This window comes from Numenius arquata, chromosome 12 (assembly GCF_964106895.1).
Source record: "Numenius arquata chromosome 12, bNumArq3.hap1.1, whole genome shotgun sequence".
Classification (NCBI taxonomy): domain Eukaryota; kingdom Metazoa; phylum Chordata; class Aves; order Charadriiformes; family Scolopacidae; genus Numenius; species Numenius arquata.
Window position 1 is genome coordinate 35683994 of NC_133587.1, and position 12201 is coordinate 35696194.

At 34.7% G+C, this 12201-nt stretch overlaps 1 protein-coding gene across 1 annotated transcript in view; it reads right to left on the reverse strand.

Annotated features, from left to right (window-relative positions):
* UBE3C (ubiquitin protein ligase E3C) overlaps positions 1 to 12201 on the reverse strand; it is a 77338-nt gene that overhangs the window by 52645 nt on the left and 12492 nt on the right. Inside the window, exons 4-10 of the mRNA XM_074157038.1 lie at positions 11432 to 11578; positions 10586 to 10701; positions 8511 to 8668; positions 6266 to 6419; positions 5231 to 5451; positions 4795 to 4949; positions 3532 to 3719 (exon numbers count right to left, since the gene is read on the reverse strand). Coding sequence (XP_074013139.1) covers positions 3532 to 3719; positions 4795 to 4949; positions 5231 to 5451; positions 6266 to 6419; positions 8511 to 8668; positions 10586 to 10701; positions 11432 to 11578 — 1139 coding nt within the window. The remainder of the gene's footprint in view (positions 1 to 3531; positions 3720 to 4794; positions 4950 to 5230; positions 5452 to 6265; positions 6420 to 8510; positions 8669 to 10585; positions 10702 to 11431; positions 11579 to 12201) is intronic.

Genomic DNA, 12201 nt, shown 5'->3' on the forward strand with positions numbered 1-12201 from the left:
CTTAATTTAGCTGAGGCACCACTACAAGTTAATTAGTTAAAGGCAAGATTTTCAGTCTAGGTCATAAATTGGGCCCAGTTTCCCACTGAGACCATTTAAGTTAATGAAGAGAATACACTAGAATGAGAGGAGCTCATACAGTTTGTGAAAGGTCACTGCTGCCGGGGCAGTGGATTTTGACACTTCCGAACTGCAAGGTGTCACAGGTAGGAGACTGCAGGCAAAGCCACCCTTAAATGCACTATACTGCTCTTTAGGATGTTTTATACTTCTTGGACCAAGAATGTAAAGCGGAGCTTAAAAAAAAAAAAATTTTAAAAAAAGTTAAAACTTCATATACAATGATTCTGGTTTTAAGAAAAACACCACAGTGTAAGAACATTCCCTAAAGAATTACCAAAATTGCCTCACGCAAAGCCTAAGTATCTTCAGCGCATGGATGTATACAGGCTGCTAATATGACACCACAATGTCAGTTTTCCAAACAATTTTCAACCACAGGTTAAGATTACCAACGTTATATTAATTAAATAGTAGTAATGTACGATCACTATGAAACTGTTAAACCAAGATTAGCAATTACTCTATTAGCACTAATCAGGTAGCTGAAAGCAAGTGAAGTCCCAACGCAAGTAGAGTTCCCAACGCTGTTTAATATTAAGCCGTAGTGATGACCTAAAGTCTATGGTATTAAATTACATCCCCAAATATTTCACAGAAACAGAATTTACTAGTTATTTAACATATAGTTTTGATGAACAAAAGTCTTGCAAATCTCTTTATAATGAGAACTACACTCCAAGACTCATTTTTTCTTCTTTTTTTTTTTATTAACTGTATTCAATAATTTAAAGATGAAAGCCCTGCCCCTCTGAAAACAAGTACAATTCCCAATGACATCATCACAATCAGGATTTTATTCTACACCTCTCATCTGGCTTGCTGGAAAAACCTAGCTGTACCTAGTGTTCAGTCTTGTATTAATTTTCTTTAATTGGGCTTGATTGCATCTTTCTAGAACTTACTCAGAATTTATGAAAATTCCCAATGACTAATCCAAAGCAACATGCTTTTCCATTAATCCACCTTCAAATCCCACCAGTCTCTGTAGAGAATCAGAAAGGAACTTTAGAGGCTTGCTCCTTCTGTTCAAAACTACGTTGCACTTTTTGGTATCGTGTTCTGTTCTCTCTTGGTCTCTGTTGCAAAACCAAAGAAACTACTGAGCTAACGCAGCGACGCTGACTTTCCTAACACCATACAGTATTATCACCAGTCAAATCAAAGATGTACTGAGGAGCCACAAGAAGAAAAGCATTCAGCTTTAATAGAGTGACATAAGTCTGTATCTTTTTTCGAGAAGGAAAAAAGCCTCAAACTATAAAAACAACACAGAGATATTTGTTGTTTCCTCCCTTCTAAAGCCCGTGTTAATCTTAGCCTAATTTTCTTTACAGTTATTGAAAAGTTATTTTCAGTTATTACTCACTTTATTTAACATCCCACTTTGATTTGCAGCCTTTAAATTCTTAATTACCATTATTTTCTATTACAGTTGTAAATGCTGTTAAATAAGCAACTTTTTTGTAACAACCTTTTCTATCTTTTAAACCATTTGACCCAGTATGTTTCCAAACAGAAAATAAAAGAGCTTTTTTGAGCTCTTAGAATGGAGTAAATTTAAATAATTTATTTCTGCTTAACTATTTCTACATGGTTTAATTAAATAGATACATTTTACTCTGAACATTAAGTAATTTAAAAGTTAGTTTCAAAACAAGTGAAGCATCTTTCAAAAGATTAACATTAAATTTGATAAAATCATTTGGGCATTTAAAAAATCATTCAGCAATTAAAAAAAGGTGGAAATTAATGACAAAAAATCTTTTCATTCTCTTTTGAAATGGCACATGGTTAGTACCTTTAAAACAACATCAAATGCCCTTTGAAAAACACCCAGAAAGAATGTTTAGAATAGCTGCTTGGTAACTTAGGCGAGGTCTAAAGCGCACTGAGAATAGGGCAAAAGACTGAGAACTCCTGGCATGATGATGCCAGGCGGCTGGGTTATGACTGACTTGGAAGTCAGAACTACTTTAAATGCCTACTGTAATTTACCAAATACCTTTATGAATTAACTTCCATTTTGATTATGAAAGTAATTCCATTGGTATTACTGACACAAGTCTTAGTATCTCTAATACTTATTTCTAAAATTAGTAAATTCAACTACGTTGGAGCTTTTCAAAAGTTAAAATTTGTAAATCACTTTCCATGACAAGATGATGAGTAGAGCTTTCCTAACTCCTGAATTCATCCCATGTGTAACTCGCCTGTTACCACAAATAATTGCAAAGACCCAACACGGCTTCTCAGAGGAAACAGATGCCACACTCATACAATTAAAGTCCTGTGTGACTTCTTTATTCGTTAAACACCCCGTTCCACACAGTTCACCAGTGAACCTCAAGACAAAGCAGTGATGCATTTAAACTCAGTAATTACTATCCAAGGCAATGTACTACTTGCAACAATAAAGCAGGCATACTAATTCAACTGCTGCTATGATCTTCAGCTCTCACATCCTGCTCTAATGCAATTAGTCTACAAAGAACTAATTACCCTAATCGAGCAATCACAGTCTCACTGACATCTTACTTCCTCTAACAGTTATAAACACCATTGGGCTAAGATAGCACCTAATTAGTTTTCTGTATCACTGTTTACAATGCAGTTTGAATTGATTATGTTTACAACATTCCCTAAATACTTACTTTACTACCAGAAACTACAGACTTATTCAAAACTACTTGCACCAGAACGGTGTTAATACTTATGGGTCTTTGCTTGAAGATAAAAAGGCCACAAATCTTCCTCCACTGTTACTGACATTTGTGGTTTGCGGCCTTTGTAAGAGAGTGCTGTACAAACGAACAAGTCTTATCTCCATCTCAGGTGCCAAAGCCCTTCCCGAACAACAACAGTTGGTTTCAACAGTTAGGAATTGTTCTCATTTGTAGCAGGACAGATTTTGGCTATATATTAAAGGGAGTAGAGAGCAAGTTGGTTTCAGTGCTCAGCCAGTTACAGAGACTGGAATTCGTATCACTGAAAGTTTTAAAAAGCAACCTAGACAAATCTGCTATAATGACGCTTAACGCTGCCTCTGAGCAAGCTGATGGATAAACTCCTTTCAAGAACCTTTGCAATCCCCATTTGTGTGTGATTTTTTGATCACAAACATTACTTGTTCCATAGTCCTCAAGGTGGTGATAGAATACTAACTTACTTGCAACCCACTAAAGAAACCAAGACATTACACTTTTGTGATTACTCCAGAGAGAGCACAATAAACAAGAAGAAAAATAAGAAACAGAATGAATCCACTCTTTGGTTTATCTGGAATTATTATTTAAATTCTGAAATTCTTATTCATTTCAGCTGATCATAAAAGAAAAAACAGGAAAAAAAAAAACATGTATATAATAAAACCAATCTTAGATGTACAACATCACTATTATTTATACTTGCCTGACTTTTGGCACCATCATTCGGTGTTGTACCATTAACGTGTGGCAGATTGATGCCATCAAGGTAAAGACCTCTTCACTAGCTGAATCTCTCCAAACCATATTCAGTAGAGTGTTTGTCTGCTGCTTTGTATCCAATTTCTTCAGGCACTCCTCAGTTATATACTGAACTGATATTCTCCCATCACCCTACAAATATATCAAAGAAAAATTTGCTTTAAGTCTTTTTAATGATCAAGTATCCCCTTTTTAAAAAAAAACAAAACACTTCAGAATTTTATGAGAATGTAAAGTTTTCTTGTACAATAATTAAAACATACACACGTATGTATATCACAGTACCGTTATTAAAAGCATCAGTCCCAAGAGACAACTCAAATCCCAAGGTAGGAAACTGTTGGGTTGTGGTATCGATCATTTAACTTAGGCCAGTGGGAAAGACTCCCTTTAAAGTCGGCACATTCTGCAACGCTTGGATACGATAAAGCAAAATCATTTACTGGCATAAAATGTGGGAATAGTCATCTCTTCCCCTCCGACATCAGTCAGCATTCGACATGAAATCCAGAAATGGACTTCAACTGTAAGTTCCTTTACAAACAGTGTTTTCACATTCATAACCCATGGGTTAACAAACAACAAAATACGTCAGGGTGGCTATTATGTGTTTGTGTAGTACTGGAAGCACAGGAAGAGGAATGCTTTCTCTTGGCATAGAACTGAGTGGAGCTCAACCTTTTCTTTTCCTTATTTCCTCTCTTTATCTTGCCCTCAGAGCAAAGCAGTCTGGCTCATTGAAGGACACAAGTTATCCAATTACTAATTTTTAAGAGAGAGGGGTTCCCCACCCACTCTCCCCCCCTTTTTTTTTGGCAAGATGGGCATGCATAAAAATCTGGAATACATGAAAAAGTCACAGGAGAAACAAGAAAAGCATATTGCAATAAACAGTATTATCTATTAAAGTCTCCTCAGAGCAGATTTTCTCTAATTTACAAATTATTTTAAATTACCTGTAAATAGAAATGTATTCTTTGTTTTCAGTTAATCTCATCTTAAACATCACCAGTATCTCTAAGCCACAAGTAGAACGTGCCAATATTTCCATTATGACTATTCTATTTTTAAGAAGTTTCATCTATTTTTAAGAAGTAAACATGCTCCCTTCTACATGTACCTAGGAAAATAATGGACTTATGGTAATCATGTTTTTGCTGCTGCTGCTGCAATACAAATTTATTCAAAGGAATTCTGCACTGCTTACTGGTGTAGTTGTCATTTTACTGATCTCTTCATCCTCATCTTCAGAATCACTGTTTGCATCTTGACAATTTGTACCAGCAGCAGACACAGGCAGCTGAGAGAGGAAAGTCTGGAGTACCCTCAGATATACAAGAAGTCCTTCCTCTGAAAGGGATCCTATAGTACATACATTGAAAAAAAAAGATCATTAGTCAGACCACACCATACTATAAAATATATTTTACCAGAAATACCTGACCAAAACATATTATGCCAAATTTCCCCAAATTAAGTGTACTTTTTACTGAAAAGGGTAAGAATAGCTAATAAAACAGTTGTCTCCAATATTTGCATCCACAAACTGTCAGTTTTGCTTGGCAATGAACCATTTTGTGGAAATACATAATATATTAACTCAAATATGAAAAAACAATGAGTTGACCATTCAGCTTTCTCACCTAAGTATGTTTCTCCAACTGTTAACACAAAGTAAAAAAGCCATGGGGCTTGATCACTTCTTCTTGAACACCCACTTTCTGCTAGTAATAGTGCATTCAGAAAGAGTTCATACGGGAAAATGGTCTGCACATCAGCAAGCGCTGGAATGATGAAATGGAATATCTGATCCGTAAAAGGTGCTGCCAGAAACTCCTCTGTGAAGGCTGCAAAAATCTGCTGCCTGAAAGGAAGAAAAATTATCTTTATAGAAAATATAGACACAATTTCCCACATTTATACCCATGGAATAATACATCAATTTGCAAGTTTGAACATGTCCATCAAGAAGACAGCAAAGACGTGCTCCATTAATTCTGTGCTAATAAACCAAATTTCTCAGATTTCTCAAAAAAGAACTTCTTACACTACGTTTTCTGACGATGCTTTTCCTGATGATCTTATACGTAATTTTATCCTTAAACTTTTCAGGAACCCACAGAAAACTATTCTGAGGTTAAATTTGGTTTTTATAGTCTTGAAATAAAAAAATACATTAAAAAACCACAGTAAGGCTTTATTATCCCCAAAAATACTACTTTAACACAAAACACTAGCACATGATATAACCAGAGTTTGATTTTTGTTCATCTTTCTACATACCTGACTCCTCCCTCTTGAAAGAAAAAGCTGACTTAGTTATTTCTCTTCATAAACCTCAGCTATTTTGTCAAAGTTCTTTTTAATTGTAAAATTCTTTTCATCTGCCCTTAGCTGCAACTCTGTTCTCATCTAATTTTTTTCCACACCTGTTCCTACATATTATGATACCTGCTATTCTCTGTGCTGTTTATTGTTGTCTTCAGCATTTTGTTGCCTTTCTTAAACACACATGAAACTACGTTGTTTCAACGATGAAAAATATTACAAAAAAATCATTAATATTGCAAATAAATCAACAAACTGCACTGAAAGAATAGCTAGACACTCAACAACAAACTGTGCACCTTCAAGAATAACAAATAAATATACAACTAGCCTATATTATCTTTATTTACCTTGCACCTTCTGGACAGGAGCTATATGTAAAGTGCAATGGCTTCAGAACATTCTCCAGAAGTATTTTTGCAATAGGGACTCGAGAAACATCAGAATACTCAATACTTGAGGGAAGCTTATTGTTAATTAACAAATAAAGCGACTTGTAGTAGCCTGAAAATAAGAAATATCACTTTTTAAATACAGTATTAATTTTCTTCTTTTCTGCAGAAAACAACTTATATACATAACATTTTTAACTTGAAAAATACTTTACATTTCATTGCATGAAGCTTTACTTAGGAGTACGTTTTACAATAGTAAGTCCAAGTCACATTCACGTAACTAACAGGATATATCAACAACCTCTTTGGAAACATAACTTTATAAAAATCATAGATAGATAATTGCATTCAGAGTCAGTTCGATCTTTCAAACATCAACCACTCCTGCTGATGAAGTGAATAATTAATTTTTTTTTAAACAATGACCTATGGAAAAGACACTCTTTTCTCCTCTGAGTGACTCTAGGCATGTTTTTGACAGCTGCCCTTCCACCTTTTCAGAAATTATGAATTTCCTCTATACTCCAAAACGTGACTCTGTCATACAGGTAACAGTCCTGTTGGCAGAATGTCTCAATTCTATGAACACCTTGCCTTAGTAGGCTGAAGAGTACAATTACTGTTCCCAGAATAGGGATGTCTCAGACAGTAATAAAATGCATTACCACCCAAGCTATGAAGACATGAGTAGAGCATAAACTATTTTTGTCTTACTAAAGTACAAATAGAATCATGTGATTTCATTCTTCTTAAACCAACTTCCTCTTGCTCAATGAACTCCTAAACTAAGCCTCAAGTTCCAAAACTAGAGGAACCCCCATAAATGCGTAAATAGCGTTGCATTATTGAGAGGTCCAGTCTAAGACCCTTTGTCGGGGACTACTTACCTTGACACACAATACAAGTGGAAATCACTGTAAAGGAATAACTTAGCCATGCTGACAAGAAAAATTATACAAAACCATATCCTAAAAAAGCTGATTACAGATTCTTTACAAAATAACCATAATAAGCAATTAGGAGACAGAACATCTGTAGTTGCACACAAACACTTATTTTTGGTTTGATTGTAAGTGATCAGAAAGCTGATTTTTTTTACTAAAATTTATGATCTAACATCTTGATAAACTTCCATAGATCAGTTGTGAGAACTTAATATTACACTAAAAGAACAAAAGTGTAATGTATTAAAGTATTCTGGAAGATATACTTATTATATAGTAAGCAATAAGACAAATACAAATACTTCTATACGTTTAGTTATGCCTGGTTAGTTAAGTAAAGTAAAGTAAATTTAGTTAAGTAAAATAAATGTGCTACAGTAATAGTCATTTTTTTTCCTCATAGTGACTTCAACATGCAGTAGTTAAAACCAAAACTGTAATGACAGGATAAGATAGTCTAGTTGGAAGGTCCTCTTCTTAAGTTTTACACCAATGAAGCTGGATCCGAAATGTTTTATTTCATGTCTTTGTCTTTCTTCCCCATCCACAAGTCTTGCAAACTCGAGCTATGGTATCAAAAAGCCAAACTAATTTTTTTGCACATTCCCATAGTAATAAAGTTTCCTCTAGACAAAACAGAATTTTAGTGATAACCACACAATTCATTAACTTTCAGTATGTTTGCACAGGTGTAACTGATTGCAGTTACAAACAGTTTTACTGATGATGGCACAAGGGAAATAAAAGCTAGTTCACCATCTCTTTGCTAAGGTATCTCTAGTGTTAGCAGGACGAAAAGGCAATGACAATTTATGATACTAATGAACGCTAGCAGTTACAGAGAACAGTACCGCAAAACAAAGCCCAGCTTCTACACAACTAAAGCTTAGGCCTAGCACAGTGTGTGTGAGTGTGCACGTGAGTGTGCGTGTGTGTGCACATAAACAGCTCCTGGAATAAAACTTCCGTCAGGTAATATCCACTTACTCTCAAATTCTGTCGTAGAAGTCTGTATAACTAACTTGTTAGAATATTCAATTTATAAACAGAATTTCCAAGAAATCAAACCGTAATTTCTCAAGTAATGATCTCATTACAAGCAAAATATCCATCTAATATACAGGTTACTGTATGCAGCACTTTACCACATTGTGTCTGTGGTAAAGGCAAAACATGACTGAACATGGTCTTCAGGTATTACGCATTCTGTTTAATTTTTCAGTATTTCCCAGAACTTACACTTCCTAGCTACTCACCTTTTTGAATCATGTAGTGCAAAATTTGTTCAATTAATGATGTCACATAGCTGACATCTTGTAAAATAGGCAAATACGTATTCTCAGATGAAAATACCTCAAGCATTCTCATAGGAAGTGCAACATTCAGACTGTCGTCATTGCAATTTTGCAATAGCCTATAAATTAAATGAAAGCAAAATTATTTAACAAGATATTTCTCTTATTTCACCACAGGCATATGCACACCAATTTAAAAATAAAACTACCAAAAAACCCTTTTCACATTCACCTCAAAATAACTTATTTCTACTTAGTTTCCAAGTGTCCTCAGTAGTTTAGCCACATCTTTTTATTGGCACCTTTATTATAATAATAATTCCCAATTTTAGGGTTTCTATGAATATTGCACACTCTCTTTAAATCCTACTGAATTATTGCTTTCATTGACTTGACACTTTGAAGGTCTACTGCATGAGCTGGAAGAGAAGCAAAGAATAATACATGTTTTTCCAACATGTATTACTACCCGTATTAAAAATGAAGTCATGAAAGCCCCAGAGCAATACGGGCTGGGAACAAACTCTAGGGAACGTCTTATATATAACTAAAGCAATATGTCCTTCATTACAGACTGAAATATTAAAAATACAAGCCATCCCATCCTTTTAGCAAATTGCTTATGAAACAACCACCAGTAACCACAGATACGGTGAAGATTAAGTGCCTGTTTAGAATTAAAAGAGTGTTAGAATTAGATGTGTATAGGTATAGTTACTGTAACAATGTGCTTTCTTTCACAGCCATTCAGGAAGATGGGACCTATCAGCAAAAATGTATTTTGACACCATATCTAAGACATTTCACTAAACAGAAAAAAAAGATACTCTGACCTTTTTTGTAGATGTAGCCGCAAACTACTATTTTTTTGCTAAGATATTACAGAGTCACCTTTTTTTCCCTAGCATCAAAAGCTACACCTTCTCATGAAGCTGAACTCATCCCAGGGAAACACTTTTTTGGCTACCTGTCCCACTGCTCACTTTCCGGGCTTTTGCAGAAAATTAAAATAACTCAGAAAGCAAGTATAGACACCCATCATCATGCCGGCAAGGGGAAGTTAGGAAGAGCTTCTTCCTCGGTTCCCCCTATATGTATAGGCAGGAACAACTCCTTCACTCCTTTTGCTTTTCCACATCACCCAGGGAGAGTGGGAATACTAAGAGAGCTGCATTTATAAAACCACAATTTCAACTGTAGCAAAAATGTACAATTCAATCCAGTGAGACCACAGCTGTGTTCCACTGTATACGGACTTTGAAGCTCACGACTCAAGTCTTCTGTAGTATCTGCTGTCGCTATTTATTATACGTACAGTTGACACAATTATAAGAGCACAAGGTTCAGTGACTTGAATGAAACCATTTTCTCAAAAAGCCTCAACATTAAAAGAGAAAAAAAGAAAAACATTTTAAAGGTATAACTAGTTCCAATTATTACTAAGAGCAAATACATTGTTTTCTAACACTAAGCTTTAGCTGCCAGTTATTCAAGCCATCTTGATAGATTTACCTTCCTGTGATCCTCCCAGGATCCATCCAATACAAATAATAACTGTACTGCTGAAGCCAGTAACATAACTGCTTAACAACCTTACATTCAAAACAAAGTGTGAGGAAAGGCATCTTAAATAACCTTAGTTCTAAAACAAAATATATCCAAAGCACATCCTTAGAACATTACTCTAACTCTGATAATACCTTCTAATCACTATCAGTTCCCAAGAAAACCTTCTGGTTCTCACAAAAATTGCTAATGATATCGCTATATGCAAGCAGTTAAGATCGTACTTAAGCCTATCCTTAGGCAGGGCATCCCTTAAGCACACACTGAACTTGAAAGTCAATTCCACTGTTCTTACATAGGAACAAGTATCCTATACCATGGCCTACATATATATTTAACATAAACAGTCCTCTCCATCAGATAAATGTACATTTAATCATATACCTGCTGAAAAAAAAAGAAACAAAAGAAGTGCCCAACGTAATTTCTTAACGCCTTTTAGACAGTAGCATATAGAAAAAAGAATTTACCTGCAACACAGCCCCAACAGTCTTTTTATTTGGAATAAGCAAGTAAGTCTGTCTGGACCATCCAATTGCTTAACAAACTGAGAACTTTGTTTAATTAAATTCTGACACATCCATACCTGGGAAAAGATATGCACAAGTTTACTGTTTATAACAACAAGTTGTATTATTTATTGTAACACAGATACTAATATTTCAATCCTGTTTTGGATACCTTTGGAGGACTTAAAAAACACAAAGCAAGTCAATCATGTTCATCTGAGAAAAAATTGTTACACAACAAGCTACATGACTGCTAGTACTAAACTTCCAAAGTTAAGACTGAATTACACTTACAAATAACTTCACTCTCGCAACAAATTTATCTGCCATAATTCTTTAATGTCCATTATTAATATCCACTACGAATTATACTTACTTGTACATTTGGAAAGTTTGCAGGGACTTGCAATTGATATGCCAGAATTATTGACCAGTGAGGAAAAAAAAAACCAAACACCTTATGAATGACCAGAGGGCTAAGTGGAAAATATTGTTTAAAAATCAAATTATAATAGAAGAATATTATTTTTAATAAATTACTGTGAATAATACACACAGGATTTTTCAAGGCTTCATATCAAAGATTTTATGTGCGTGTGTGTGCGTACATACAAAATCTGACTTTAAGTTGTTCTGTCTGAACAAACACCAACAGAGTGCAGGTCAACAAAAGCCAGAATTCTTAAATGAATTTACTGAACTGGTCAAAGCCTTTTTTTGCATCCCTTCAAAACTATCAAGTGAAAGAGTACTTTAAAGGTGCATGAAATAAAAGTACTATAGATTAAAGTATGTAACAGTACTCACCAAACGCTTAGAATCTTCATTCTGTCTATAGAAAAACAGTAACTGACGAACTAAGAGAGTCAAATTCGCTCCATTAGCAGTGGAAAAGGTTCCTCCAGATTGGGCCAAATTAGCACAACGATCAAATTCACTTCTTTGGATAGAGTACTTAAAAATAAGACATGCATCAATATATCAATGGTTATGATTTCAAACAGAGATGCAAATTTTTTAAAACCTCATTTCAGTTTTCAGTCATCCAAAGTGGAAGTAAAGTAGTAAAATGGATACAACACATATCTATTAAGAGACCAAAACATACACATGGTAACATAGTTACTGTTACTATGTACAAGTACACATGGCAACAAATTTGTTGTTTTTCAAGAAAAGACTATCACATGAAACATTTCATCTATTTTACTCAACAAGGATTAGTAAATTTAACCAGACACAACCCTTTCTTAGAATAATCTACCCAACAGCAGCTTGGAAAGAATAACTTTTTGACTCGAACTACTACCTTAGGAAAAAAATAAAAGCTCCACTGACGTGTGAAAACTGCTAATACCTAACTGTTTTCACATGCTTTGTGAGCTCAAATAAACATCGCATAATCCTACTGAAGTCCACTGTCACATATATGCTTGCAGAATAAACGTTCATGCACTAAAAAATTGAGGTTCAAATGAAAATGTCAAGAGGGAAAAAGAACTTGCACTTTGTGAGCTTACACAATACTCAAAAAGATGAAGATTTTCCAATGAAATTACTTATTACTAGAAAGTTTC